Source organism: Didymella exigua, assembly GCF_010094145.1.
Source record: "Didymella exigua CBS 183.55 unplaced genomic scaffold M421scaffold_8, whole genome shotgun sequence".
NCBI lineage: Eukaryota > Fungi > Ascomycota > Dothideomycetes > Pleosporales > Didymellaceae > Didymella > Didymella exigua.
In genome coordinates this window covers 319,607-347,586 of record NW_022984782.1, presented here as the reverse complement: position 1 = coordinate 347,586, position 27,980 = coordinate 319,607, and the positions used below count along the sequence as shown (strand labels likewise).

Genomic DNA, 27,980 nt, shown 5'->3' with positions numbered 1-27,980 from the left:
GAGTGACCGATTCATCAAAAGGATCAGAGCTATCAGATTACAGTTACCTAGGTATCTGATAGCCTTCATACTTCCTATCTGGTGCCCGAGATCTGCGACATTGGGCTCCAGCGTCTGGCGGACATTTGTCCGTCCATTCATCTATCCATGTGCTCAAACGACGCATGTCACCCTCGTGTGCGGAGCACTTGGCTCCCACGAGTCTGTAGGGCAGGTCCGAAGAGGCGCCGCCCACTTCGCTAGTTTCAAGGCCTCTCGATATCCCCCTCACGATTAGCGCGTCCCAAGGATCCAGGCACGACCGCGGGTCGCATTGAAATCACTTTGTTTCTGATGAACAAGTTGACCGGGACGTTGTTCCCAAAATCGGAGCTTTCGCGACGCTGTGTACACACCAACAATGCATGACAGGAGCCGAGATGGGGTTGATGCGCAGTAGGTTGCTCAAGTGCCGGTGACAAGTGGTCAGCTGCCATCACATTCACTGAAAAGGCAAGCGGCCCGAATGTTGGCCCAAGCCGTTTTTGGCCGAATACTATCTCCGACCGGATGCATGACAAGTCTGCTTCGAAACGTTGCGATTCAGATTCCCTGAAGACGTTTCCGAACGACCGAAATTGCTCTGGTCCTAACAGAAGAATTCCCGTCCCTTGCCTCACGATGATGGAGACCGTGGCGGGTCCACGTGGATCGCGACACCACGAGGCGCTGAAGGCGCTTCGACGACAGTTGACATTGTCAGGGAACGCCATGCTTGACGAGCCCAAATTGGCATGGCAGTAGCCGCCATCAAGTCGGTGAGGTCGGTGTGCCCGCCACGCAAGCTTCGTTCTGCGAGAAAGCAATGCGACTCATTATTGCAAGAGACGAATGTAAATTTAGTCAAATCTGCTTCTCATGACAAAGATCGTAGCGGTGGCAAGCTGTGTGCAAATCCTCGAGCTTTGTGATCGTCAACATTCGCCCTGTCACTTCCACAACCTGCGAGATGCAGATGAGCTGCAAAGCGACACCAACGATGCTTGGCGAAGCACTGATGCCAAAAGTAGCTACCCGCACTTGCGTTGTCGAAGAATTGCGTGCATAATCTGCCGAGTGTTGAACGATGCAGCGGTGAACTGGTGCAAGTAAGAGGTGCCGCTTCTGACATCAAATGGCATGTGACACAGCAAAAACCGGGACCGCAGATCTGTGTATCGGTGTAGCCATCGCTTCGAAGTGGGTGCTGCTCACCGTCTGTGTGATGTGAGGTTGTGGATACTTTGAGGGAGATCCTTGTCTGAGACGCCAAGTAAGCTAAGCCTCTTTCGTTCGGAGATCACGCTTACTGCAACGAAGGATGCTGATGCTGACCATAACCTCGCATCGCGGTCACTAAGCATGGCCAACTATAGGCTTTTATACTGAATAGTCGAGCTGGTTCTACACTCATCAGAAGTGTCAATGAAAGTCTCAGGATGCCTGAGAATGATGTGGCACCTAGTGAAACGCTAATGAAGCAGGGACGACCGACGAGGTTGGTGTCTATGCGTCACCGCATTCGCCATCTTCAACGGATAGCAGCGTTCCGGGCACAAGACCACATCATCAATTTCTATCCTCATGCTTTGCATATTTTTCAGTCATTTTGTTTAGTTTCCGCCTCCTCTCTCGCTCCACATTTTGGAATTAGTGGGCGTCATGCTCTTCACCCTGGTCTTCGGCGCTCTTGCAGCGGCCGCATTGTTCAAGGGAGTGGCCCTTTATAAAAAATGGCAGGAGAACATAGCGCTCGCAAAGAGCTCAGGACTACCCGTTGTTATAATACCATGGAACATCTTCAGTACATTCTGGCTAGCAACCTTCTACATCTGGATTCCAATACTAGAAGTCATTTTGCCTGCTTCGTGGAAGGGCGATTGGTTTGAGTAGGTTGTATCTGTCTAGACTGGGCGACTCATATTAACCTATTTTCAGCCTACTAGATCCAGAATGGGGGTATCGAAAAGGTCACGAGCCCTTCGAGAAGATCGGAGGCGATGTCTTCATCATTCCCTCAATAACCCAATTATCTGCGTTTGTGGCCGATGCGGAAGCCGTAACCCAAATTACCACCAGGCGCAATGATTTTCCCAAGCCTCTTGAGATGTACGGGGCTCTCGACATCTATGGCAAAAATCTGGTCTCAACTGAAGGTTCAGATTGGCGCATGCATCGAAAGCTCACAGCTCCGTCATTTGGCGAGCGGAATAACCAGCTCGTGTTCAAGGAGTCTATTCACCATGCCAAATCACTACTTAGTCTCTGGACTGGACCAGGTGGTCAAGGCAACGAGACCGTACAGGATCCAGCTTCCGCGACGATGAGTTTCGCACTTTTCGTGATCAGTTCTGCAGGCTTCGATGTCCGCGTCAAGTGGCCACATGAGGAGAGGAACCAAGCATCTTCAGTCGAGAGCGACGAGTCAAAGCCGATGCTTCTCGGATCTGAGAAATCAGCAGGCCACAAGATGACCTATCGTGAAGCTATCAGCGAACTGCTTCATAACATCATGTGGACCCAGATCATACCACCTAAGTATCTGCCACTATCCCCGGTCAAGGTACATCGTACAGTCGGTGCCGCCGTGGCAGAATGGGGACAATACATGGATGAGCTGTACGAGATGAAGAGGCAACAGGTAGCTTCCGGAGATGCCAACAACGCGGGTATGGACCTCTTCGACGCTCTAATCCGCGGAAGTGGTATCACGGAAGGGAAGACCAATGTTTCAAAGAGCGATTTGCTAGGGAATGCCTTTGTTCTCATGCTGGCCGGTCACGAAACAACCGCCAACACTCTCCACTTTTCCCTGATCTTCCTTGCCATGCACCGGGACTCTCAGAGACGATTGCAACAGGACATGGACAAAGTTTTCAGCGGCAGGCCGATCGAGCAATGGATCTACGAAGAGCACTTCCCCAAGCTGTTCGGTGGCATGGCTGCCGCTGTCATGAACGAGACCTTACGCTTGTTGCAGCCAATCGTCAATATCCCCAAATCTACAGCACCAGGCCGACCGCAGAACCTCACCCTGGGCGACAAGACATATACCGTACCAGGCGGAACCCACATCTTTCTCAACTCGGCGATTCACAGGAATCCAAAGTACTGGCCGGCGGGCCCCAATGGTTCGAATGAACGAGGAACAGGTATAAAGAGGGATGTGGACACTTTCCGCCCCGAGCGCTGGCTCTCAACTACAAAGATGGAGGGCAGTTTTGTAGACATTGCATATGATGATGAAGAACTGCGTGGTCCATCAGGTGAGGATACGTCCGCATCGCTCTACAAGCCTGTCAAGGGTTCATACATCCCCTTCAGCGACGGCTTCAGATCCTGCATCGGGCGGCGCTTCGCACAGGTCGAGATCCTGGCCGTACTTGCAGTCATCTTCTCGCAGTATAGTGTCGAACTTGCAGTGGAAGAGTGGGGTACCGATGAAGAGGTTGCCGCTATGAACAGGGCAGAGAAAGAGACGATTTATCAGAAGGCTGTCGACAGAGCAGATGACGCCCTGAAGACGAAGGTAGCTAGCATCATCACTTTGCAATTGAGGGGAACAAGCGTGCCTATAAGATTAGTTCGACGGGGAGAAGAGAGGTTTGACAACTAAGTCGACATGTTGGCATGTGTATATGGTTACCATATTCGTAACAGCACTTTGTATACAACTCACATAGGAACCTGGGCACATATAGAGAATACACTCAGAGACAATCAGGCCACTCTCGAATCTCGATCCCGGGCCCAGTATCTCTGTTCTCGAAATCGAGTCTTCCATGATCGTTCCTTGGAAACATCAGCGCCTGCATCATCATCCTGCCCACGCCACACACCCTCTCCGCGGAGCGCGCCGCATACCCGTTGCCAATCTCCGTGATCAACCCACCAGATCCTTCAGCCTCACTCTCATGCTTCCACGCCAAGGCCTCGATCCTTCGCCACTAACCAAAAATCCATCGTCAGCTCCTCGCTAAGGCCACGAATCCTTGCGCACTTCCTTCTTCCGCCTCAATCTCGGGTACACCGAGCGATCTCATACACAGAGCGCGGCTTTGATCACGCGCGCACGTGGGTGTGGACCCCCTCTTCCTCCCTACTTTCCTCAGACCTGTACGTCGACTGTGCCTCAATGACGCAGCCTAAGCGCCGTCGCCTTGGCGCTGTATGCAAATCGAGCCTGCTAAGTGCGGATCGTGGGTGTGCGCATGGGGGGAAGAAGGGTTTCTATCAAGAGGGAAACAATATGATTGTAAGGGTCGGATGGTACATGCGGTTGCTGCTGGATAAGGAAGATGGGAAAGCGGCCTGATTCACATCGAGGTACGGTGGAGGAAGCGTGAATCGAGGGGATGGCGAGGGGGGGGGGGGGGGGGGGGGGGTCGAATCCTCAGTATGCCGAATCATGGCGAGATCGGATCATTCCCATTACTGTATTGGTGAGCGGTTGCATGAATCTGCGGGCGAGGGGGGTTATCTGAGCTTTGCGCCGCAGATGGGCATACTAAAAGGTGAAGTGATTGGTGATTATATCATTAAGCCGTCTCAGCACGCTCGCCTTCTATATACAATAACAACGAAACACTACAGACGCATTGTATTTCCATCAGACAAAGGAAATTGCTGCTGAGCAGAATATTATCTTCAAGCGCGAACTCTTAGATCTAACAGGGAGTGAGAAAATGGCAATAAACATCGAGTGTATGTGTGCAGTAAATGTGCTGCGAATGCAGGCCGTGACTCGTGCCGGACGCCAGGTTGATCCGGATGGGTATTGACAAGGAAATGGCGAGAGATAGGAAAGTGTATGTGCGGTATTGATTATTCACATTGGCGGCTGCGCTTGATGAGTTCGTCATCGCTGAGCGCCGCAAGCCAGAGACATCTGCTAATCAAGTCAGGATCAACTCTGAAGTTGTACTTGGAGCTTGCTTCGAGTAGGCGCAACAGGTTCTTGACAATTGTGGCTGCTGTGTGGTGTCGTTCGAAGTTCACAAGTCGTTCGCCGTCGACAGGTACCGCATCGATGAAAGCAGGCTTCTGAGCGTTGTAGATCAGATCTCGGGTGTAGATGCCAATGAAAGGGATGCATCCATCCTCGACTGTGGCTGTCTCCATCTCAAGACGAAGGTTGTGGAAGTTGCGCAGTGGCTGGACGAGGGCTTCGAGCTCCTTCATTGTCTGCTTCTCGGCCAGAGGTACGAGAGACCAGGTCTTGTGAAGTCGTGACAGATCATTGGAGATCAGCGCGATGGCGATCTGGTACATGGTGGCGTAGTTTCTGAGTCTTCGCGCGTGCGAGGCGATATGGATGAACTGGACGATGCAGCGAGCTCGCTCCTCCATGTCCTCGGTGAGAACACACTCAGAGACTACCCACTTGACTACTAGGTTGAATCGAGCGATTACGACATCGACGCCGCGCGCCTCTTGGGTACGAAGGTAGTGTACCCAATCACGAATCTGAGGTGATGACTGCTTCCAACGAAGTTCGATGAGCTCCTTCCAGTCGATCTCGTCCAAAGCATCCTTCTCCACAACTGTGAATTGCTGGGCAAGTAGCTCGGCATCATAGGCCATGACGAAAGGCAGGTGAGCAGTCTTGATTGGCTGTCCAATATGTGGCGACTCCTGCAACTTGATCTGTTGGTCAGGCATGGGTTGACTGAACTGGTCGAGTCGAGAAGCAGTGGGTGACAAGCCTGGTGTGGGTAGGCCTCTGTCCCAGGTTGTCGTGGGTACGGCTTCCTTCAAGCAGTCTGCTGTAGAAGGCGGTGTCGGAGGATGGCGCATGGGATGCATGGGAAGGTTGCTCGATGGCTGGTCCATCACTGCCGGCTCGTCTTCGAAGAAGCTTCGTACACCATGTGACGTCTCGTCTGACCTGGCGCCTGTCGTCGTCGAAGCTAGGTCGCTCAAGTCTTCATCTTCATCGAGAAGAAATGACTGGCGTACGATCGAAGACGATGGAAGAGTGGCGCCATGGGGGATCCTCTTCATGCTGTCTGTCTCATCAACGTACTCGATTGACGAGCTCGGGGACGAGGGTTTGGTTGCAGGTGCTGTCGAATCGGCAGTTGTGTTTTCGGTGAGCTGCAGAGGTGAAGGCTTAGCCGAGGACCTCATCGTGTCGAATGTCTGGGTACGCCCACTAGCCATGACGTCGCTGAGACCTCGGTCAAGAAGCGGTACCGAGGAGTAAGAGTCTTCTGATTCAGCTGCGGTGCTCACAACAGGAGGCACCCGGCGGTTGAAGTTCTCTCCTGAGAGATGGAACATCTCCTGGCCTTCTGCGCCAGGGGTGGCGAGCGGTCGGTGGAGGCTGTCGTCGGCGCCACCGTGCTCCTCCGATTGTTTCGGCACATAGGCGTCTTCCGTCTGTTTTAGCTTGTATGGCGGGATGAATAGCTCATCAGGGGCACCAGTAGGTCGGTAGACTTCAGGTTGTTCGATAACAGAGGTCCGTACAGAAGACACCCGTGGAGACTTCCTTTCATAGCGACCTTCTAGCTTCATAAGAGCTGCCTCAACTCCTCCCTCGTCATCTGTGTCGTCTGGTAATGCTGCAAGTTTGGCGACCTCTGCTTCGAACGAAGGTCTCAAGTTCGGCTGTGACGAATGTGTGTCAACCAAGGATATCGGTTTCTTGACGACGACTGTCTCGTCGACCGCTTCTGTGGTGCGACTCTCTTCGAGCTCTGGCGCAGCGTAGCAATCTGATCGTAGGATGACCGAGTTCGCGATCGAGTGGGTGCGATTGGACATTGAACCGGTAGAGTGTGGGCGAGGGGTCGACTCGAGATCCTGCATGTTCCCAGCAGCGCGCAGATCACCTCCTGGCTTTCGGCGAAGCATACGACCAGGACCATTTGTTTGGGGCGCCTGGCGCTCCAGGAAGAAGGGGTCGTTGTCCGACGACATAGTCATGAATGTAGCCACACTCTCCGGGCCTTGACGACCGCTGAGGACACTGTTGTATGAGGCATGTCGACGCAGGGAAGATCGAGCCATCGATTTCCGCATCGAGCCTCTCCGCTTGAACGAATGCATCTGCTGCGTACCTTCCGACACGGAACGTCTGTGTGGTCCTCGAGACTGTCGTGCTGAGGGACGGGACAGACGTCTTTCTTCGACAGAGACCTTGGGTGGCGTCGAGTCCTTGTACAGATCAGAGTGGCGCACGACGACCATGTCTCCCTCAGCCAGCCTTTGAGCGATTGATGGGTTTCGTTGGAGGACCATCGGTGGCGTACTCGAAGCTCTCTGTGTCTCTTCCGCCGCAGCCGATGGCAGAGCTCCAGACATCATGGGTAATGGAGGCGCTCCAGTGTCATCGATGATGAGGATCGACTTGCTGCCCGTAGTGATGGTGCTGTACACGCGAGGATCCGGATCCCTTGAATCCGGTGGACCTTCGCCAGGCGGTGGACTCCTTCGGTTCTCGAACTCGAACTCAAAACCACCGAGATCAGGAGGCTCGACGCTGCTCTCTCCGCGCTGTTCCTCCTCCCTGAGCTGCTCTTCTATTGCTTCCTTAAAGCTTTCGCCGACCTTTGAAGCCAAAGCATCGATTCGTATCTCTGGTTTCGTTCGAATTGTACGTTGCTTGCGAACGCCTCCTGACATCGGAGTCATCGTGCCGGGATTCGACGAGCGTATTGAAGGTACCACCCGCTGGTGGACGTTTGCTCCTAGGTGCGGGTTCCCATTTGACGATTGCTTGATGCTGAGAGCACGACGCACGCTGCCAAAGATCTTTTTCATTCCAGGGCTGTTTGCATGACCTGGACGCAGCTGCATATCTGCATATATGTCATCACCATCTGTCTCGCTACGTGTCCGTGTGTGACGCAAAGTAGTGCCTTTTAGTTCGATGTAGGGCGAACTTGGTTGAAAAAGCCCGCCACGCACAAGGCTGCCGGGCATGCTCGTGACTGCGGAGATGGTAACATCTACAGAAGCGTTCTTTGGGATTGATAGAGGCGCTCTGCTGTCCCTCATGGCATCGGAAAAGCTACCACTACGCTTGTGGGTGTGCGACGGGCGAACGTTGGTCTTACTTGATACCGGCTGTTGTGGGCTTGCTGCCAACCGTGGGGCTATCGCGGGAGGGTTTGATACTGGATGAGGGTAGAAGGGCAAGTTAATGGCTTGCTCACTCTTCAGGAAACCGCGCCTTGGGAGGGAGCAGGACAAAATGTGCATGCTCCCGTCGCTGCCCGGCGACAGTGGAACCCGAACAGTCCCGCCTTCGTTTGAGGGGACATACGGCGAGCTCAACGAGTTTTGAGGTGTGTGACGAGCTTTTTGCGCCCAATCCATGTGCCGACTAGCAAATTGGTCGCTGGGATTAGATCCCATGGTCTCTTTCGTATCTCGGTCTACCTGTCGTGGGGTAGCTGGAGTCGTCATTGGCATCTCTGGCTCTTCGTACGTTGCTGGCAACTCCATAGAACCACCCGGAAGTAGCTCTTCGTCAGCATAGTCTCTGCCCAGCCCGTCTTCCATCTCCCAATATAAAACGCATGTCCTTCTCCAGCACTTCTTCAGTTCGCCAACAATCTTGACATCCCCGCCGCCCCCATCTACACGGGCCTTCAGATCTGCATATAAGTCATTGACCAAGTCGCAGAAATACATTCGCAAGTTCTGCGATGGTACGAAGTCATCCACGAAGTAGTTCAGAATCCAGTGACGAAGAGCCACGAATGTTCGCACACGTACGATGCGCCCAAAGTCATCCTGTCTGTTCACTGCCCATCTCAGTCTCGCAATGAGATAAGCAACTAGATCTCTGGTGCAGAGAAAGGCACGGAACGTGAGGAAAAAGTCCGAAAGCAATTCGTAGTCCAAGAAGCTCGGGGAAGTGATGTGCGCAACAAGTCGTGACGGTGTCGCTGCGAGAATCTCACCAGATGGAGAGAATCTCACAACTGCCCTATTGTCTGGGTCAAGGGTTAAGGCGTCATACAGTCGAGGTCCAATCGGGGCGTGCGAGACGCGCGACGAAGATGGTGCTGAGGCAGAGACAGGCGGTCGGTCCATAGTCGCACGGTATCTGGCAGGGACAGGCGAGAATGCGTCCGACTGCGGACGTGACGACACGAACGAGTGCGACCCCGCGCGCTGTGGAGTCAGGAGCGAATTCCTGAACTCCTCCGTGGCTGATGTGCGAGTGTATACTGAGCTTCGTAGATCTGCAGTGCCCCTGGTGCTGAAACGCGGCGTGCCGAGGCGGTAGTGAGGTATTGGTACCTGTAGCAGGGGCAATGAAGATGTATCCGCCGTCTTGGGTCGCCCACCAAACGGAGGTCTTTCGATAACCACCTTGAATGTTCCAGGCTCAGTGGTCGCCGAGGTCACGGTGTGGTCGTCGACAGTCGAGAAGGAGTGCGAGCGGGCGTGAGCGATAGGTCGTGAGTGGAGAGTCTGTTCTGCCTGCTGTCTGGCCTCATATTCCGTGATCAGGTCCCGTGGCAGCGGCGGAGTTGGTTCGGATCGCGGTGTCCTTGAGCCGTACAGGCTTTGCTCCCATTCATTGCTGGTTGGACGCAGTTTGGAGTCGAGTGTGGCGCTGTCTGGGGGCGTGTTCGGCGGGAATACGAACGGATCTGGCTGCGAAAGATTGCGCTGATTCCCAGCGCGCACGACAGGCCTAGCAGTACGGTCAGCTATGATGGCGACACCATGATGTTGGTTGTAAGCGCATCTTGTGTTTTGGGTTCACCGCGACGTTTCTTCCTCCATAAGGGTGGCTCCTGCCACTTCCCAGTGGTGTTGACCTTACCCTCGACCGAGCTTCGAAACGCCAACGAACACCAACACCACTGGATGTGCCTGCACAGGATAACGCTGCTCTTGCGACACTCACCTGAGGTATATTACGCCGTTATGCACGTTCGCGACGGTGTATGATCGCCCTGCCGAAGTCGAATTGCTCGTCGAGGTGTCAATCGTGCCGTTGCTCGTGCCGCGTGCTCGCGTCCTCCTCTTCAGCTGCTCCTTCGAGTCCTTCACTCGGCGGAGGCGTCGTTGGTCATCAGCGCGTCGTGGTGCCGTGTCTGTGTTTTGCGCTCCGGCGAGCAAATCGCGCTGCCCGGCACCAGGTGCAGGGGAGCCTGGATAGGCATTTGGTTGCAGTACCGCCATCCTTCCCCATGCCCTGCTCAGCGCGCAGCAATACCGCGGCAAGATCTCCGTCAGCGGGAAGCGAAACGTGGGCGAAGCATCACCAGGTGACGTGTGCACAATGCGACACCCTTGATTATGAGCACGAAGCGGCAGGAGGGAGAGCGACGGTCGAACTTGCGGACCTGTCACTCATCGCGCAGAGAGCGCCATCAGATGCACTTCACCAGTCAGCGGCAAGCCTAACACTTGGACCGGGGTCTATGCGGCGCGAGTCCAAAGTACAACCAGCTCCTTGCTTCCCCCGGCAGCTTGCACCCGTATTGGCTGCATGTTCCTTGAACATGTGCGTTCGTCAGGCCTTTCACGACAGGATCACCCAGCGACCAGCACTGTCGCAAATGAGCTGCTGTCATCTCATTTCGTAGCCTTTCTCCTCGACGTTGGCAATCATAATTACCCGTCCGCGCACCAGCCACGGCCCACCCACACTTGCCATTTTCACCCGCGACGGCAGACCAGACCGTCTTCACTCTTGGAGGCTATTCAATAAGGAAACTCAAACATCAGGTGCAGTGTTGGGGTGGACTGACTGATTTTGACTTTCGCGCCGTCCTTTCGGAACCAGAAACGAACTTCCGCAGACCGCTTGTTGGTCACAATCTACGCCAGCTGAACTGGACATCCCTTCAGCAGCTGGCCAGGAATACATGCTTATGCCAACTACATGTTCGGCTATCGACAGGCATCAGCCTTGATTGCGACAGTTACTGGCTATAACAAGTGCTCAACGGTCAAGTCATACGCTCGTTCTTTGCGAGAAAAGATTGCCAATTTGAGATGAGATCGGACTCATCAGTCGCAATCTGTCACAGCTCCCGCCAATCATTGGCCACCCGGTTGCAGCTGCTTCGCTACTTCGTACTAGAGATCTTGTCACGTCGCAGTTGACCAAAGGAGAATGCCGAACGAAGGGCAGGCACAGCGACTTGTCAACATCGAGTCAAGATGGTTGTGAGGCGGCACAGCAAGGGTGTGGCATCGAACACACTTCCAGCCTGTTTGGTGTTCTGTTGGACAGCGAGGTCTCGACTCGAGCACAACGCCCACTTCTGTGCGCACCAGCGAATGTGGCCATTGCCACATCTGACCCGACTTCGGTAGACTTGCAAGCAAGCGTAAACTACTGCACAACATGCGGACCATGATTTGCATCCGTGTCGCATCTTTTGGTAGCCCAGATCTGCATCTCGATGCCCAAGCCGCCATCGATGGTCAAAGTCGACAGGTACGAAACGGGCCGATGCGCCTGGAAGATCCCGTCTTGACAGAATGCTTAATGGCTGTCGAGCGTTCCCTCGCCGACTGGGGAAGTTTGGTGGTCAGAAACGCAAGCCCGTGATAATTAGCGCCTGCTACATAAAGGAATTGCTTCTAAAATGAGTTGCCATACAATCACAGTGAGCAGTGAATAGATGCACAACGCTGTAGACCCAAAATTGCGTAGCTGAGGAACAGCCTCGTCGCATCAGGGTATTGCTGGCACTCGATAATGACCACGAAAGGAATTGCAGACCGACGAAGACGTAGACCTCTGCGCTATCGTACACCCCCGCATTGAACTGATGAATGGAAAACACCTGCGACGCAGCGACTCTCACAGATACTTGGCAACCTGTTCATCACTCCAGTCCCAGAACTTTTGCGCCTTCCCCCCTTCCTCTCCTGCTTCCGCAAGATCCGCCCTCAACGCCGTTATGCGGCCAAACGGAATCACTGCATCGTGTTAGTAGAGCTCGTACATGACACCGCCCTCGGCAAGTCAACTCACCCCACTCATTCCGCTTCAACGCCTTGACCTCGGGCGCTAAGCCAGCGAAGAGCTCCGTATACGCGCCGTTCACGGGGGGATAGGTGATGAGCTTGACGACGATGGCACCCAGCAAGCCCGCGTGCCTCGTGAGCTCCGAGCTCAGATTGCCCGGATTCAAGCTGACGCTGAGCACGCCGTCCTTCTCGTGCAAGTTGCGGAACGCGAGCGCGTGGAGCACGTTGCCCGCTTTGCTGACGCCGTACTTGTGCACCGCGAGCTTGTCCTTGCGGTAGTCCAAGTTGTCCATGTTCACGCCGCCCTTGGGCGCGCTCACCACTGCGCTCGACGACACCCACACCACGCGCACGCTGCCTGCTTCGCTGACCTTTGCGGTCTGAACCAGCAGCGGCGTGAGCAGCTTGGTGAAGGCGTAGTGGCCCAGGCAGTTGGTGCCGAGCTGCAGTTCGTAGCCCTGCTTCGTCTTGCTTCCCTGCGGCGGCACCATGACGCCGGCGTTGTTGAAGAGGATGTCGAGTCTCTTCTCCTTGGCGAGGAACTCCTCCGCGGCGGGCTTGATGCTCTCCAGGTCTGCGAGCTCGACATAGACAAACTCCAGCCGCCCTTTCGAGTCCGGGTGCGCCTCGCGGATCCACGCCATGGCGGCATCGGAGCGTTCCTTGGAGCGCGCCGCGATGTACACGGTGCCGTGCAGTGAGTACAGGAGTCGAGCCAGCTCTTTCCCCACGCCTGTCGATGCGCCGGTCACGATGAAGACTTTGTCCTTCAGCGAGCCCGCTGGCAGCGCGGACTCGGTGAATGCCGGCGTGGGCGGGAACATCTGGGAGACTTGGTTGCCCATGTTGACTACCTACCTATTCGCAGGTGAAATACTCAGCTTCCTTTTGCCGGTTCGAATAGCTTGTCGCGCGTGTGGTGATTGTGGGGCTTGTCGGTTGCGGCACGGTCTGGATATATGTAGTCGACACGATGTTAGTTATCGGAGCCCGAAGACGCCATCTAGGGTTTAACATCTTAACCCCGTCCATTGTGAGAGATCTAGTGTGTTTTGAACATGTCGACATCGTCCGCAATCTTAACGTAGCGATACCAAATTGTCTTCGGCACTTTTCCTTGTGCCAGCATCCCAATGCAGCATCATCGCACGCCGCGGTTCGTGTGGCGCGGAGATAACGGGCGAATTTCAGCGGCTGAAGGGGTGCGCGCGAAGGGTCGTATTGCTCGCGCGGCCCTTTGTATTTTGGTGTGTTCACGGCGAAGACGGTGATTTTGGGTTGGGATATCGACTACGGATTTGGAGAACGACAGGGTGGCCGCAGGAGTGAGATCTTTATTCTGATTTTGGTGGAACAACGCGAAGCTAGTCTACTTCCACCTTCACGCCTCCACAGTTGGCAACAGCCTCGGAGACGCATCTCCGACAAAACGAGCACGAGGAAAACACTGCACGATTCGCGTCGCACTCGTTGACCAGTCGGGTGTCTGCAAACTGGCCCAGGGTCCTGCGGTGTTCAGCCCCACTTTCAACCTTGTTTGCTTCTTGAAACGGCAACAGCTCAACCGCCATCCAACGTCCTGATGAGCAGGCGACGATTGCCTCTGGTGCGTGTTGCCTGTACAGGGAAGTGCGGGAGAAGAGTGTTGTTCTCTCCATGCGATTGCTTGACTGCTATGCATAAACGCTCAAGGTATCATGACCAAACAACGCTCAAGGTATCATGGCCAAACAACGCTCAAGGTATCATGGCCAAACAACGCTCAAGGTATCATGACCAAACAACGCACTACACTCCGTGCTGCAAGATCGAGCAACAGACCTCACAGTGGCTCCTCAGTCCTACTCCGCTTCCCGTGCTTGGCGCCAGCCTCGCCGTCGGCCTTTCTCTTGCCGCTGCCGGATGCAGCCGGTTTCCCAGGCGCAGGTGCAGGTGCAGGCGCAGGTGCAGGTGCAGGCGCAGGTGCAGGTGCAGGCTTTACTTTCTTCCTGACGACGCTGCCGACGTCGTTTGCTTTGTGTGTCGCCTCTGCGAGCTTTGCTTTCTGGGTCGCGGGGTCGGCGCCGAGGAGGCTGCCAAAGAGGCCCTGGACGACGGACGGGTCGATTGAGTCGTAGTCTTGCTTTGTGGGGTCGAGCTTGAGGTCTTTTAGGCGGCCGTGGAGCTCCTCAAGCATGGCTTTTTTGTCCGCGATGACGGTCTTCTTCTCCTTTTTCTGCGCGTCGGTCAGTGTGGCGCTGGTCAGCGCTGCTTCTTCTTTCTTGAGGCGTGCCTGCAGACTCTGGATGGCGAGGTCGGTGTGTTTCGCGCTCTCGTTCCTCAGCTCCCAGTTCACGCCGTCCTTGTCGTCTTCGGGGTGCGCCTCGGCGTCGGCCTGCTGCCGCTCGGCGTCGACCTGGTCTTGGCGCAGCTTGCTCACGGATGCGAATTCGAGCGCCAGGGAGAGCGAGTAGTGCGACTCGGTGACGTTTTCGTGCTCGAAGGGGTTCAGCTCCTCTTGCAGGGCGAGCGAGGCGCGGGCGTCGGCGACGGCGTCGTGGAAGCGCTCGTTCTCGAGGGAGATTTCGACGAGAAACCCGTGGCAGTCTGCAATCTTCTCTTTGATGGCGCGCTCGGAAGGCGAGAGCGTTGCAGGGTCCTGCAACACCTTGCCCTTGTCTGTTGCCGGGCCCTTTTCCTTGTCTGTTGCAGGACTCTTTCCCTTGGCTGCTGTGGACGAGTCGGGCGCTGTGGACGAGTCGGGCGCTGTGGAGGATTCGGGCGCTGTGCAGGGGTCGGGCGCTGTGGACGAGTTGGATGATGTGCTGGCGTCGAGCTGCTTCTGGTACAGGACGCGCGAGAGCTCAAAGACTTCGTAGGCGTTGCCAAAGTCGTCTTCCTCTTCTTCCTCTTCCTCCTCGTCCTGCTCCTCGCCGTCGCCGTCGTCCGAGTCGTCCCAGTTCTCGTCGCCGGTGAGCTGAAAGTATGCGGACGCGGGCTTCGGCGCCGCCGATTCACCCCTGGCGCCTGTCTGCGCATCCGCTGCCGAGCTCGATGCCTCCTTGGCGGCCTGCTTCGCCTTCTTCGCCTTCTTGTCGTCTTGTGCGCCCTTTGCACCCAGCACGTCGCTCTTTGCGACGGCGACCTTGTACAGCGCGCGCCCGTAGTAGAAGAGCAGCTCGGCGTTGTCGGGGGCCATCTCGCCGTTCAGCTCGGCCTGGATCTCGACGGCGTCGGCATAGTGGTCGGCGGCGGCGGAGAAGTTCTTGAGCGAGTACTGCAGCGATGCGGCTTGGGTGAGCTCGTCGAGCTTCGCCTTTGTCTTGGGCAGCTCCTCCTCGGTCTGCTCGGTAGTGGGATCGGCCATGGCGATGCTTATGCGATGCTTATGCGACGTTTGTGCGATGCTCATGCAACGTTTGCGCGATGCCTATGCGACGTTTGCGCGATGCTTATGCAGCGTTTGCGCGATGCTCATGCAACACTTATGCGACGTTTATGCGACTGCGGATGGAGGTTTGGCGCGCTCAATAATCAGAGTGATGTCGGCGTTGTTCACATGCGAGACGTGCGGGAAAGGTGTTTTGGCTATTAGCGTCACGCGTCGCGAGCGCGTCCAACGTCAAGCAATCTGCTTCGCACTACCGTAGGTACGCGGCACGCGGCGGCCTGCAACGGGCAATTCCCCGCATCGCTCCAAGCACACACACCGCAGCACGACATGGCGACAGCGCGACGACCAGAGAAGCCCGCGGCGACGGCCGCGAACCCGATTCCCTCGTCGTCGCCCGCGTTCGGCACGCCCGTCCATCCCATCCAGCCCCGCCGAACAGCGCCCATCCGCGCCCCGCCCGCCCTGCAGCCAAAGGGCAAATCCACCGTTCTGCCCATCCTGCTGCCGCCCGCGACGCTGCGCCCGCTCGCCTTCCGCACCTTCACCAAGAAACACAACCTCACCCTCACGGCCTCGGCGCTCCAGGCGCTCGCGACCTTCATCGGGAAGCACTGCGGCTCGGGATGGCGCGAGGAGGGCCTCGCCGAGAAGGTGCTGGAGGAGGCGGCGAAGAGCTGGAAGAAGTGCGGCGGCCAGGTCATTGTCGGCGGCGACACGGACGTGTTCAAGGGGATCCTGCGCACGCTCGAGGGCGCCATGGACGGCGGGCGGGTCGCCCACGGCTCGAGTCTGGGCCGGCAGAGCAGCTTCGTCTTTGGCGCCGAGCAGGCCGCGGCGTCGAGACCCGCGCTGGACGCGACGAGCAGCTTCGGCATGTCGCGGCTCGACGTCGAGGACAAGGACGACGACGAGGAGCTGCTGAAGGACCCGCGGGAGTGGCTGAGGGTCATCGGAGCGTTTGAGCAGCCAAAGCAGGTGTACAATGCGTCGCAGAGGCATTTTGAAAAGTGCGCTGCCTCCCGATGCAGACTGACGCGCGGGTTGCTGACACGCACAGATGGACCGCGAAACCGTCGCTCTTCGCCGAGCCCTCGCACAAGACGGACCTCTTCCGCCAACGATACCACATGGTGCACCAGCGCATCCTGCGCAACGAGACCTTCCAGGCCCCGGCCGCCAGCACGGCTCGGTCGGCGGCGCTGAACAGGACCGGCTCCATGGCCACGCCCCAGACCAACACCGTCACGCCCACGTCCCAGACCAACGCCGTCACGCCCACGCCCCAGACCAACACCATCACGCCCACGTCCCAAACCAACACCATCACGCCCACGCCCCAGACCAACACCATCACGCCCATCGCCAATCTGCTCGGCCGCACGGGCAGCACGCACTTGGTCCTGGGCATGCTCGTCGTCTCGCCAACCGGCGCCCTCTCCCTCTCCGACCTCACGGGCACAATAGCGCTGGACATGCAGCATGCACGGCCGGTACCGGAGAACGGCGCCTACTTTGCGCCCGGCATGATCGTGCTCGTCGACGGCAGCTACGAAGACGACCGCGGGATGGCGTCCTCCAACCTCGGCGGCACAGGAGGCATCGGCGGCACCATTGGCGGCAAGCTCCTCGTCTTCTCCGTCGGCCACCCTCCCTGTGAGCGGAGAACGGCGACTCTGGGTGGCACCGACGAGCGCGACAAGAGCAGTCTCCAGGGCCCAGCATTCGGCTGGACCGACTTCCTCGGGGTGGGCTCGCAACGAGCCACGGGCTCGCGCATGACGCGCATCTCGAACAAGGCGATGACGCCGACCGCGGCGCACCAGATCGTCGTGGCATCAGACCTGCATCTCGACTTGCCCTCGACGCTCAGCGCCCTGCGCACCCTGCTGCGCGCCTACTCCCCCAGCCCGTCGAACCCCCACCCGACCTACCCCCTCGCCGTCGTCCTCATGGGCAACTTCTCCTCCAGAGCCACGCTCGCCGGCGTCCCGCAGGCCGGGAGCATAGAATACAAAGAGCACCTGGACGCCCTGGCCAGCGTGCTGTCCGACTTCCAGCCGCTCATCGCACACACGACCCTCGTCCTCGTGCCCGGCGACAACGACGCCTGGCCGTCGGCCTTTTCCGCCGGCGCCGCAACCCCGCTGCCGCGCAAACCCGTGCCCGCGCTGTTCACGAACCGCGTGCGCCGCGCCGTCGCCGACGCAAACCGCGAGGTCTGGGGCGCGGGCAAGGCCAAAGGCAAGGAGGGCGAAGTGCTCTGGACCAGCAACCCGAGCCGCATCTCCGTCTTCGGCGTCAAGACCGAGCTGCTGCTCCTGCGCGACGACCTGGCCGGCCGCCTCCAGCGCACCGCCATCCGCTTCCCGCGGCCCCCGCCAGACAACGACGACGAGGAGATGCCGCCCGCGCCCCCGCACCACGTGAGCGAGGCCATGGACCTCGACGTGCCCGCCCCGCGGCCGCTGGACCCGCCCGTCGACGCGGACACGCAGACGGCGCGCGCGCTGACGCGCACCATCCTCTCCCAGAGCCACCTGAGTCCGTTCCCGCTCAGCGTGCGGCCGCTGCACTGGGACTTTGCGCACGCGCTGGGACTGTACCCGCTGCCTTCCAGCGTCGTGCTGGCGGACAGCGAGGCCCCGCCCTTTGTCGTCAAGTACTGCGGTTGCACCGTCATGAACCCGGGCCCGATTGATGCGAGTCGCGGCAGCAAGGGCAGAGAGGGGCGCGCGCGCTGGGTCGAGTTTGACGTCCGCACGCATGGCGGTCTTGTGCGCTGCGAGGGGTGAGTGGGAGGCATGTCCATGTATCGGCGCGAGCAGCCAGCGCCGATGAAGCGTCTCATGCTCGTCGGGCGCCGAGTGGTGAGCTGGAAGGAAGGCGGTCTCGGTCTCGGTCTCGGTCTCAGTCTCGGTCTCAGTCTTGGTCTCGGTCTCAGTCTCAGTCTCGGTCTCGGTCTCGGTCTCAGTCTCAGTCTCAGTCTCAGTCTCGGTCTCAGTCTCAGTCTCGCACCGCAGCCGCAGCCACGCACCCACACAACCGCAGCGCAACCATATTCATCCGTCTATGCTCCTCTTCTTGCAAGACGCGCTGCGAGACGAGCAGCCCCGTCCCGCGGACGCTCCCTCGCGCGCACGCGGCGCCGTTATCTCAGCAACTCCCCGGACCGTGGACACATCCTGACCGGTGAGTACTCGCCGAATACTCGTCCTCTCCGCTGCCGCGCGCAGGGCGAGACTCCAAAAGCGCCGCCGCCACGCACGATGCCTGTGCATCTAAAATGGGCATGTATTGATGGCAGACGGACGGATGGGTGGATGGGCGAGGGGATGGATATACATGTACATGTACGTGTTCTGCCCAGACGGTTTATAGTACATTGTAAGAATGAACATGTTGTATCTCCACCACGTTGCACTGCGAGATGCATGTCGCATAGCATTGCGAGATGCATGTCACACAGCACTGCGAGATGCATGTCACACAGCACTGCGAGATGCATGTCACACAGCACTGCGAGGTGCATGTCACACAGCACTGCGAGGTGCATGTCATACAGCACTGCGAGGTGCATGTCACACAGCAGTGCATTCGTCGTTGACGATCCGCATTTCAGTCAAATACTCTCACCTGTTGAGATGCGCCACACAGTGCCATAAACATAGCAGCTTCTAGGCATGGCACGTGAAAAGTGTGTCGCCCTCTTTGCTGGACCTGACGTACGTCCAGCAGTACGAACCTCGCTGCTTTTTCTCATGTGCCTGCAGTGTCAATCTATTGCGCGCTGCTTTGCTGCAGTCTGAATCACGTGCGCTGTGTGTATTGTGTCGAGTACTGCCCGTGCTCGGATAAGAAGCTGCTCTGGTACTCGCTGACTCTTTGGAGTCATGACCCTTCACGTGTTTGCAATGTGAGCTGTCCAGGTGGTTAGATCTGGCTCCTGAGATTTGGCACGATGATGCATTCTCGCCACCTGGAAGCGCTGTGGCCCAAGCTATAATTACCCTTGGCCCTGAAGTCTACTTGCCTTGACGCGCCTTCACGCGCTGAGTAGCGAGGAGAAATGCTCCGACCACTACACGATACGGGCGACTCGATGCGCCGAATGAAAGCTGCGATTGGAAACCTTTGCCTATGCGTGGAGCCTCCGTGGTACATACGTACGTCTTCTTGTTGATGGAGGAGTTGCGTCCACTCAGACCCGAGTCATTCGAGATCTCTGATGGGAGTGACGTCATAGCGACTCTCTCCCGGGCCTCGACGAGCACCCAGAATGTGGAGTAGGTGTTGCTGAGGACGTATCCAGAACGTGAGGTGAGAGTGAGGTTGGATCGAGACGATGGTGATGCGGAGAGGCCGACATGTCATAGCGATAATTACCGGAGTCAGTTTAGCGCGGGGCTGGCATAACTGAATCCGCGGGGCCAAATTTGAGGGATCGCGTCGAGCTTTCGAGTCACCGAGCGACTTCTCAGATTCACCACAACACGACCAATTTTGCAGGTGAGGCATCCCGCCCGGAGGAGTCATGCAAAGACTCATGCGTGGTTCCTGAAATCCAAGCACTCGTTCACACAATCTGACCGTCAAACCCCAAACGCTCAATCACACTCGCTCGCAATTTACGAGCCCCCCCCCAAGCTGTTACTTACACGACTGTAGTTGAGCGTTGATCATGGCCGACTCAAACCCCCCCGCGCAGCCCGCTGCCGCCGCAGCAGAAGACACGGCGAATCTGCACAAAGATCCCGTCACTGGCGAGATGATCTCCAAGTCTGAATTGAAGCGACGCACCAAGCAGCGAGAGGTAGAGAAGAAGAAGGCCGAAAAGGCGGCCGCTCTGCCTGCGCGCCCCAAGACCGAGAAGAAGGAGGAGGTCGAGCTGAACCCCAACGTATGGTCCTCCCTTGTACTAGCCCAATTGATCTCGAGCTGACGGCTCATAGCAATACTTTGAGATTCGGTCGAACAAGATCCAAGCCCTGAAGGAATCCAAGGAAATCAACCCATACCCCCACAAGTTCCACACCAACACGCGACTGCCGCAGTTTCTGCTCGAGCACAAGGAACTGACCAGGGGCCAAGAAGCGAAGGAGGTAGAATGCAGGCTCGGCGCTCGTGTGATGAGCGTGCGTGTATCGTAAGCTGGCGCAGTCCTGCATCGACGACACTCAGAAGCTAATCTACGCATACAGGAGTGCGTCGCTCCGCTTCTACGTCGTCAAGGCCGAAGGAAAGACTGTCCAGGTCATGTGTCAGCTACAGAACGCGAAGGGTGACGTGCCCTACGAGAAGCAGCACGAGAACATTCAGCGTGGAGACATCATTGGCATAGTCGGATGGCCTGGTGTCACTGCACCCAAGAACCGCCCAGATGGTGGAGACCTTAGCATCTTTGCTCAAGAGATCATCCTGCTGACGCCTTGCTTGAGGATGTTGCCTACCGAGCATTTGTGGGTTTCGTCCGGACAGCGATCGAGGCTTATACTGACGTATTGCAGCGGATACAAGGACCAAGAACAGCGCCACCGCAACCGCTTCCTCGATCTCATCATGAACGACTCAACACGGGAGACATTCATTACCCGAACCAAGATCGTCAAGGGAATCCGCCAGTACCTCGACGAGCGCGATTTCCTCGAAGTCCAGACACCCATGATGAACAAGATGGCTGGTGGTGCCACAGCCAAGCCGTTCAAGACATACCACAACGAGCTGGACATGGAGCTCTACCTCCGCATCGCACCCGAGCTGTACCTGAAGGAGCTTGTAGTGGGTGGTCTCGATCGCGTTTACGAGATCGGCCGCCAGTTCAGAAACGAAGGAATCGACCTCACACACAACCCCGAGTTCACGACCGTCGAGTTCTATCAGGCGTACGCAGACTACGAAGATGCATGTCAACCAGCCTAAACAACATACACAAGCTAATGTCACAACCAGGTATTGCAAATGACGGAGGAAATGGTGTCTGAGATTGTCTTCAAAATTAAGGTATGGGGCTGCTATCTATCACTGCTTCATGCTCCGCTGATAGGGTCTAGGGATCATACGAGACGGTCTACCACACACAAGTAAGATAATCTTCCTCGCCCTCCAAGAGGTAGAGCCAGGCACTGACGAGTCAAAGACCGGCGAAGAGTATCGAGTGGATTGGTCTCGTCCATGGAGGAGAGTTGAAATGATCCCTGCGTTAGAGGAGGCAACCAAGGAGAAGTTCCCCCCTGCGGATCAGCTGCACACCGACGAGACCAACGCATTCCTCAAGAAGGTGCTCGAGAAGATGAACATCCAGTGCTCAGAGCCCCGCACCAACGCCAGGATGATCGATAAGTAGGTCTACCAAAATCCTTTCTGTGGTTCAATGCTAATTTATCTAGGTTGGTCGGAGAGTAGGTTCATCATAAACGTGTCCCTCACGTTTAACGCTAAACTCATTGACAGGTTCATCGAGGAAACTGCCATCAACCCAACATTCATCACGGGTGAGTGTACCTCGCTGCGTGTCTTGGCAGTAATCATTGACAGCAATCAGGTCACCCGGAGGTCATGTCACCGCTCGCCAAGTACCATCGCGATATCCCCGGTCTCTGCGAGCGCGCCGAGGCTTTCGTCTGCAAGAAGGAGATTGCAAATTTCTACACGGAGTTGAACGGTAAGAGCGCCATCTTTACAGCGAGCAGACTTTGGAAGAACGTGATCATCGGGATCAACGTCTCCGGATTCTCGTCTGAATGTGTTTGAGATGAATACACGCTGATACTATGTTCACTCAGATCCCTTTGTCCAGGCTCAACGCTTTGCAGAGCGTAAGTATTTCCAACAGTTGCCCGTTGATTTCAAAGCTAACTTGGTCCAGAGGATCGCCAGAAAGCGCAGGGAGATGACGAGGTCCATGGCAGTGATCCCAAGTTCATAGAATCCTTGGAGATCGGCCTTCCACCTACAGGTTCGTCCCCCAAGCAGGGTTTTGACTGAGAACACAGACTAACGAATATCTTCAGGTGGTTGGGGACTTGGTAAGCGCAAGCATGGTCTTGACTCGGATCTGAGACTGACAAATATCTCCAGGTGTTGATAGGTTTGTTATGTTTTTGACCGACAACTACTCGATCAAGGAGGTCCTGACCTTCCCCTTCATGAAGGACATCGAGGAGACCAAGAAGACAGCCGCTGAGGTTGTGGAGCTCGAGTCCAAGCCGGTGGAGGGAATCGGTAAGTCCATGTTGGATATGTCACCGCGAGCAATACTGATAATTCGTAGCCCACAAGTAAGCCTACCAAAGCATTGCAGGCGCATAAGGGAAGACGGTTATCGTACGAGCAACGCTTCATGAGTAACGAAAACCGAAGTAGATTGAATTGGAACAACACTACAAGTGTCATTACCAAATTAGTAAGGCGAACGAAACCGAGTACCTCCAGCCTTTAGTAGACTGCTCTCTTGTCCTGAACTCTGTTGCAAACCAAGGAAGAACATTTCTTGCAATAAGTCTACGCAGAAAGGCTACGGAGAGATATTCGATGCGGATCTCGACGAGCAAAGCGTTCGGGCCAATGTCCTGGGCCATAGCTTGATCTTCATGCGTGGTATCGACAGTGACGCAGCTCTTGGTGTCCGAGAACACGGTCCCCCTTCACTGCCAGTCAGCGGCGTCGAAGAAGTCGATGCCGAAGAACACAGCAGCGTTGATGCAGCCATGCGGGCTGCGACGGGGGATGGAGCGGATAAAAAGCTCGTATCTGGCACATCGATCGTGTAGCTAACCAAAAAGGGTACGTTGTGGAATCAAGTGCAGGTATCAGAGGGATGTTCCATGAGCTTAGAGGGAAGTCGATAATGCAGAGGCCGTCCAGTAAGATGATGCTGCGTCAATCTGCTCGAGCAAGACTGCCGACTGCGTTGATACCTGTCACGACACCGCAGCCTTGGGAGCCGCGTTCCCCAGCGGTTTGCTGTAGTCGACCGTAACGATCTGAACTCAGCAAAGGGTTGGTCGGCGAAGGTAATGGGTATCTATCTCTGCCATTGAAGAACGATGTGTAAACAAGAAGAAAATTTGTACAGACACCGCGGATGCTCCAGATTACCGCCTGATCGAATACCATCCTGAGGCTATTCTGCGTTCAACAGCACATACTTACCCGATGCAGTTAACATCTGCGAGATGACATCACAACCTTCACCCACCAACATCCTCACGCCCGAGACCATCCCTGCACCATAATGTACACTGCACATTCCACATTCCCAGATGACAGAAAGCGAAAGTCAGTCCCAGCAACTCATCAACGGCGAATTGAAACCACTGTCCGGCATGGAGGCGACGAGCAACATCCCCGTGATCAAGAGCAAAGCTGAGTACCTCAAGGCCGTCATGTATGAAGGCGTACGTCTACCCTATATCACTCAAAGATCTCCGCAAATACTACTCACGACTTCTACATCTCAAGCTGCTATCCCGCAGTCTGTTCTTAGCGTTCTACCTCTGTCCTCCTACCCCGCACCTTCCCTCCCATTGACGCGCTCCAGGTAACCATCCTCGAAGGCACGGCGACATGGTGCAAGCAATGCAAAGTGATCGCGCCCGAGGTCGCCAAGATGGTCGAGGAATACCCAAACGTCAAGTTCTACCTCTACGATGTTGAGGAGTGTGAGGACGTTGCGCAAGAGCTGGGCGTCAGGAGTATGCCGACGTTTAGCATTTTCAAGGATGGTGATATCCAGGATGGTGTTACTGGGGCGAAGCCTAAGGAGATTCGGAAGGCGATTGAGGCGTGTTTGTAGGGGGATGGTGGTGGGGTGAGGGGGCTTGTAGAGGATCGAAAGCGTGGCGAGTAGTTGAGCGGCTTCTGGTGGTGATGAATGACTCAGGACTTGTTTGATTTCAACCGGGTCTTTCTGAGAACGCTGCTGTTCTCTCCCTTTGACGGTTTTCGTGCGCTCTTCTCTTGTCGTAAGGCTGATCCTCGAGCTCTTTGCACGCCTGTCTCCGACTTGACAGCCCAAAGAGGAGAGTAAAGCGGCATAAAGCATGCACGAGCGAGTTCGAATATCTAGGCTGGAAGGGCTGGGGACGCTGGAAACGTGCAGCGCTGAAGACAAGCAACGCAAAGCCAATAAACAACAGCAATTTCATTGAGCATGAGACGGGCAAGACGAAGGGATGCTGGAAACAATGTGACTACCCCTCCAACTGCCGCTGGGGAAAGCGAGTCGGCATCCACATGCCCAGTCCCACACCCACTCCTACAACATTGCCCACCTCCGGCTTTACAATCGACACCTCCGTCCTAAACACGCCCATCGACCACCCAAGTCTAGACGACTGCTTAGCCACCTCGGCCCCTCCTTCGCTTGAACTCGAGGCAGAGGACAGTGCAGGCGCGCTCGGCAGCGCGCTAGAAGTCAGCGCAAAGCGGCGGAAGAGCCAGGACATCGCGTCTCCCACGTCGCTTCTAGAGATCGAGTCCGCGCAAACGAGCGCCGTGTTCGATATCGAGATGGTGAATGCCGAGGATTCTCCTGCCTTACCGGTGCGTCGGCGGCTGAGGATAGGAGCGATGAGAGGTCGCGGACACTGGGTAGGCTAAGGAGTATGCTGTCTTTGTCTGGTCACAACCGGCACGGCGACATGTCGAGGTGCTGCCTGTGTCGAATGCGCAGAGCATTCTTAGGAGGAGATGTGCGATGTCTGGGCTGACGATGCAGGAGCCGCTTTTCAAGAGGGGTGAAGAGCTGCTTGAGAGTGTCTCGTCACGGGAGAGGGTGAGGAAGTGGAACGAGAGTGCGCTGGATGCGGTGTGAGCCAATGAGGGGTGTTACAAAGCGCTCTTTGATCTCGTCTATTTACGTGTTCGATACCCGGCTTTATTGCGAAATTTTGATGTCATTCACGTGGTTGTTGACGGTGCACTGGAACTAACCTACGCTTTGATAACTTTATTAGAAATGTCTATGGTGGTAGTAGATACCTCTGAGCGCCGTGCAGCATGACTGATCTACTCTAAATGCTCTCCTGTCTATTTCTGAGTCATTCTACAAGAGCAGCCTGTGCTTCCTCTTTGCGTTCCTTAGAGTTGCGCTGGAGGCGAAGGAACCTCGCAAATGCAAACGGACTCATTTCTTTCCGTCCTCTTCTCTCCTCTGCACGCTTCCACCTAGCCAAGCACTCACAAACAATCGAGACAACCGGGAGCACGAGCACGAGCACGAGAATCGAGGACGGCTGTTGGAAGTCTCTGTCGTACTGACACACATAAGAGAGCAAATTTAACACGATCCAATCACAATATCTGGGAAGCCAGTGGTTCGCGTTGAGCCGAAGAGTCCAATCCAGATAGTCTTCGAGAAGTAATTCGAGTATTTCCCGCAAAGCGAATGTCGATATGGAGATAGCAAATAGTCTGAGAAGGACTTCTTCATGCGGATTCAAGAGGTCTTCCTAAGCCCAGAATATCCCAGCCGGAACGCCAATAGCCACGAACACGCGGCTATCCTATAGCATAAGAGCCCAGGTAGCCCAGAAAATGGCCAGAGCAGATGCACCAACCATGCCGATCGTCTCAATACGGCCACCGAGACCCTTGGGAATATTATTCGTCGAGACACCACCCATGTACCACGAGCCGATATCCGTGAGCTTGCCGTCCTGTGTGAGCATAGCAGCATTGGGGCCAACGTTCGAGACATCGCTGCGGAAGGCGCCGAAGTACGAGTAGTGAGTCAAGTTGCTGCCCGTCGTCAATCTTGGTCCAATACTCAACGTTCTCAAACGGGGCAACTCACTCCCAACCATCCATAGCGTTCTTGCTCATGTTATAGAATTCCTGCGTCGCCTTGAGCTCCTGGCCCGGGAACCCGTACTCAGTGACCCAGACAGTCATATTCGGGTACGTAGCCATGACCTGCCCGATATGACTCGCCATGCCCTCGAAGTTGCCGTACCAATGCACAGGGATGAAATCAGGCGTACACCCGCCGTCGCACGCGGTGAACCAGTTCTGCAGCCAGGCCCATCCCGACGCAGCGCCGGTGACGGCAGGCGCACCAACCTTGACGCCCAGCTTCTTGAGGGGCTCGATCTCGGCCTTCCAGCGGGCGGCGGCCAGGTCGACGGGGAGCGCTGAGCCGCCGGTCGAGTGCGGGCCGTCGGGCTCGTTGAAGCCGAGGACGTAGCTGATGTTTGCGCCGCCGTCGATTTGGCTCTTGACACTGTCGTAGAAGGGCGTCCCGGTGTCGCTGTCTGAGGCGCCCCAGAGCATGGGCACGAATTGGAGGTTGTTGTTGTTCTTGTAGGCGTCTGACGGCTGTGCTTTGTAGTTGTAGTACCATGTCAGATCACCCTGCATCCAGATGGAATCATCGCCAGGAAACTTGTTGGATGGGACGTAGCAGAGACCGCGCTTGGGCGAGGTTGACTGGGCGGCTGTGAAGGGCGCCAGGATTGCGAGGCCTGCAACGGCGGAAAGAGTAGTCGAGCGCATGGCTGCGGTTTTTAAAGCGAAATAGTATTACTATCGTTGATCATACAATATGAAGCGAGCTGAATGGGCGTAACGGTCGTGTCGGGATAATAGAACGCGTGGAGGTTGAGGAAACGAAAGGACGCTCGTCAGTCGGCGCAGCAGGAGCAACAGACACCCTGTGATCCTTCTAGATTTGTGGAAAGCACAAAAAGTCAGGAAGCAAGAATCTGCAGAAGAGGCCGGCACCCAGACCCTTATCATTCAACCTACCTCGACGCTCCGGTGCGCCATTGCGCGCTACTCTTCAGATCTCTCGGCCCAAGAGCGTAGCGAGAGGTAGCGAGTCTGTAGCGAGTCCTTGCGACTCCGTAGTGAGCCTAGCAAGTCTGTTAGAGTAATCGATACCTGTAGGCTTCAGATAGTGTTTCCCTAGGCTGTCTTGAGAAGTGGTGGCGCGCCCGAAATAGGCACCCTGAGAGAGCGCCGCGGGAGATCGCCTTATTCAGGTGGGACCCTCACAACCTGACAAGTCGTTCCTGCAGCAGCCACATCCACTTCTGGCTGGCTCGGCTCGCAAAAACGCCATGCTGCGCTCTCAGCTTCAACCTCATGGCGGTGGAAAGTACCTTGGACATGGGCACGGGGTCGCCAGCCTCGAGGCTCGAAGACTGGAACAGCTCTGCAGAAATAGTTGGTATGGGATGGTGATGGCTGCCACTGCCGCGCGCGATAAAGTGCTGAACCGCGCTGCAGATAAGCAGGCTACGTATTGCCCAGCACCCGCATACATCATTGACAGGGCAGTTAGCAAGGCTTTGCGTCCTCGGCTGGTGTGTTGGCGAGTGCTCGTGCAGCGGATGCAGAACGGTGCGACGGTCCAAGGCCTTCGAAAGAGAAGGGCCTGGGCAGCTAGATTCAGGGGTGCCTGGGCTAGCTCCCAACATTTCGTCCTTTGTGTAAGGCTTGGCTATCAGATTCCCAATCCTCGGAGCCTAGCGGCGACCAGCAGGGCTCTCAGTTTGGTTGACAGCAGCCGAAGTCAATGATCACCTTCGAAATGGGAACGCCAATATGTTTGTGAATAATATAATTGTACCTCTACTCCATCCTACATACAGAATATACTTTAGCTACATTGCGCGCCCCAGGCCGCATCGTG

General features: G+C 56.2%; 12 protein-coding genes across 12 annotated transcripts; 7 read left to right on the top strand and 5 right to left on the bottom strand.

Annotated features, from left to right (window-relative positions):
* Positions 1–31: 31 nt before the first annotated feature.
* M421DRAFT_412429 (uncharacterized protein) lies at positions 32–752 on the bottom strand (the record flags this gene model as incomplete). Its single annotated transcript, XM_033590421.1, has 1 exon — positions 32–752. The coding sequence occupies one exon, from the start codon at positions 750–752 to the stop codon at positions 246–248; it is 507 nt and encodes a 168-aa protein (XP_033450598.1). The 3' UTR covers positions 32–245.
* Positions 753–1,410: 658 nt separating this feature from the next.
* M421DRAFT_418666 (cytochrome P450) lies at positions 1,411–3,773 on the top strand. The gene is made up of 2 exons (XM_033591869.1): positions 1,411–1,907; positions 1,957–3,773. Exons 1-2 carry the CDS (start codon positions 1,681–1,683, stop codon positions 3,632–3,634), a joined length of 1,905 nt encoding a protein of 634 aa, XP_033450597.1. The 5' UTR covers positions 1,411–1,680; the 3' UTR covers positions 3,635–3,773.
* Positions 3,774–4,464: 691 nt separating this feature from the next.
* On the bottom strand, positions 4,465–10,400 carry M421DRAFT_418665 (ras GEF). Its single transcript, XM_033591868.1, has 2 exons — positions 9,893–10,400; positions 4,465–9,676 (listed from the first exon to the last, which is right to left on the bottom strand). The coding sequence occupies exons 1-2, from the start codon at positions 10,168–10,170 to the stop codon at positions 4,843–4,845; spliced, it is 5,112 nt and encodes a 1,703-aa protein (XP_033450596.1). The 5' UTR covers positions 10,171–10,400; the 3' UTR covers positions 4,465–4,842.
* A 1,130-nt stretch (positions 10,401–11,530) lies between these two features.
* Positions 11,531–13,265, bottom strand: M421DRAFT_418664 (NAD(P)-binding protein). The gene is made up of 2 exons (XM_033591867.1): positions 11,981–13,265; positions 11,531–11,925 (listed from the first exon to the last, which is right to left on the bottom strand). Exons 1-2 carry the CDS (start codon positions 12,819–12,821, stop codon positions 11,807–11,809), a joined length of 960 nt encoding a protein of 319 aa, XP_033450595.1. The 5' UTR covers positions 12,822–13,265; the 3' UTR covers positions 11,531–11,806.
* A 533-nt stretch (positions 13,266–13,798) lies between these two features.
* M421DRAFT_99690 (uncharacterized protein) lies at positions 13,799–15,322 on the bottom strand (the record flags this gene model as incomplete). Its single annotated transcript, XM_033598783.1, has 1 exon — positions 13,799–15,322. One exon carries the CDS (start codon positions 15,320–15,322, stop codon positions 13,799–13,801), a length of 1,524 nt encoding a protein of 507 aa, XP_033450594.1.
* Positions 15,323–15,548: 226 nt separating this feature from the next.
* M421DRAFT_371858 (DNA polymerase epsilon subunit B) lies at positions 15,549–18,319 on the top strand. Its single transcript, XM_033589759.1, has 2 exons — positions 15,549–16,356; positions 16,407–18,319. The coding sequence occupies exons 1-2, from the start codon at positions 15,677–15,679 to the stop codon at positions 18,139–18,141; spliced, it is 2,415 nt and encodes an 804-aa protein (XP_033450593.1). The 5' UTR covers positions 15,549–15,676; the 3' UTR covers positions 18,142–18,319.
* M421DRAFT_3420 (uncharacterized protein) lies at positions 18,184–18,647 on the top strand (the record flags this gene model as incomplete). The annotated part of the gene is made up of 2 exons (XM_033589482.1): positions 18,184–18,538; positions 18,583–18,647. The coding sequence occupies 2 exons, from the start codon at positions 18,184–18,186 to the stop codon at positions 18,645–18,647; spliced, it is 420 nt and encodes a 139-aa protein (XP_033450592.1).
* Positions 18,648–19,802: 1,155 nt separating this feature from the next.
* On the top strand, positions 19,803–23,462 carry M421DRAFT_418660 (lysyl-tRNA synthetase). The gene is made up of 14 exons (XM_033591866.1): positions 19,803–19,855; positions 20,015–20,246; positions 20,299–20,492; positions 20,548–20,805; positions 20,854–21,247; positions 21,296–21,346; positions 21,397–21,426; positions 21,483–21,685; positions 21,797–21,837; positions 21,888–22,007; positions 22,129–22,161; positions 22,212–22,301; positions 22,424–22,567; positions 22,778–23,462. Exons 2-14 carry the CDS (start codon positions 20,028–20,030, stop codon positions 23,113–23,115), a joined length of 2,115 nt encoding a protein of 704 aa, XP_033450591.1. The 5' UTR covers positions 19,803–19,855; positions 20,015–20,027; the 3' UTR covers positions 23,116–23,462.
* A 208-nt stretch (positions 23,463–23,670) lies between these two features.
* On the top strand, positions 23,671–24,140 carry M421DRAFT_58934 (thioredoxin-like protein; the record flags this gene model as incomplete). The annotated part of the gene is made up of 2 exons (XM_033595645.1): positions 23,671–23,742; positions 23,886–24,140. The coding sequence occupies 2 exons, from the start codon at positions 23,671–23,673 to the stop codon at positions 24,138–24,140; spliced, it is 327 nt and encodes a 108-aa protein (XP_033450590.1).
* A 14-nt stretch (positions 24,141–24,154) lies between these two features.
* M421DRAFT_418657 (uncharacterized protein) lies at positions 24,155–25,234 on the top strand (the record flags this gene model as incomplete). Its single annotated transcript, XM_033591865.1, has 1 exon — positions 24,155–25,234. A coding segment is annotated over exon 1 (361 nt), but the record flags the coding sequence as incomplete, so codon positions are not given.
* Positions 25,235–25,279: 45 nt separating this feature from the next.
* Positions 25,280–25,744, top strand: M421DRAFT_371834 (uncharacterized protein). Its single transcript, XM_033589758.1, has one exon. The coding sequence runs from the start codon at positions 25,364–25,366 to the stop codon at positions 25,604–25,606; it is 243 nt and encodes an 80-aa protein (XP_033450588.1). The 5' UTR covers positions 25,280–25,363; the 3' UTR covers positions 25,607–25,744.
* Positions 25,745–25,797: 53 nt separating this feature from the next.
* Positions 25,798–26,839, bottom strand: M421DRAFT_99708 (glycoside hydrolase family 128 protein; the record flags this gene model as incomplete). The annotated part of the gene is made up of 3 exons (XM_033598786.1): positions 25,798–25,851; positions 25,906–26,086; positions 26,142–26,839. The coding sequence occupies 3 exons, from the start codon at positions 26,837–26,839 to the stop codon at positions 25,798–25,800; spliced, it is 933 nt and encodes a 310-aa protein (XP_033450587.1).
* Between the last annotated feature and the right edge of the window lie 1,141 nt (positions 26,840–27,980).

Excerpts from the sequence above, each read along its gene's own strand:
- M421DRAFT_418660 (XM_033591866.1), top strand. The coding sequence starts at position 20,028 with ATGGCCGACTCAAACCCCCCCGCGCAGCCCGCTGCCGCCGCAGCAGAA. Across the intron at positions 21,686-21,796 it reads AACGCCAGGATGATCGATAA|GTTCATCGAGGAAACTGCCA; the intron begins GTAGGTCTACCA and ends ACTCATTGACAG. Across the intron at positions 22,008-22,128 it reads TTTCTACACGGAGTTGAACG|ATCCCTTTGTCCAGGCTCAA; the intron begins GTAAGAGCGCCA and ends ATGTTCACTCAG.
- M421DRAFT_418666 (XM_033591869.1), top strand. The coding sequence starts at position 1,681 with ATGCTCTTCACCCTGGTCTTCGGCGCTCTTGCAGCGGCCGCATTGTTC. Across the intron at positions 1,908-1,956 it reads TGGAAGGGCGATTGGTTTGA|CCTACTAGATCCAGAATGGG; the intron begins GTAGGTTGTATC and ends ACCTATTTTCAG.
- M421DRAFT_371834 (XM_033589758.1), top strand. The coding sequence starts at position 25,364 with ATGCTCTCCTGTCTATTTCTGAGTCATTCTACAAGAGCAGCCTGTGCT.
- M421DRAFT_418665 (XM_033591868.1), bottom strand. The coding sequence starts at position 10,170 with ATGGCGGTACTGCAACCAAATGCCTATCCAGGCTCCCCTGCACCTGGT. Across the intron at positions 9,677-9,892 it reads AACGGCGTAATATACCTCAG|GCCTGTCGTGCGCGCTGGGA; the intron begins GTGAGTGTCGCA and ends CCGTACTGCTAG.
- M421DRAFT_418664 (XM_033591867.1), bottom strand. The coding sequence starts at position 12,821 with ATGGGCAACCAAGTCTCCCAGATGTTCCCGCCCACGCCGGCATTCACC. Across the intron at positions 11,926-11,980 it reads GTTGAAGCGGAATGAGTGGG|TGATTCCGTTTGGCCGCATA; the intron begins GTGAGTTGACTT and ends AACACGATGCAG.
- M421DRAFT_371858 (XM_033589759.1), top strand. The coding sequence starts at position 15,677 with ATGGCGACAGCGCGACGACCAGAGAAGCCCGCGGCGACGGCCGCGAAC. Across the intron at positions 16,357-16,406 it reads TCGCAGAGGCATTTTGAAAA|ATGGACCGCGAAACCGTCGC; the intron begins GTGCGCTGCCTC and ends TGACACGCACAG.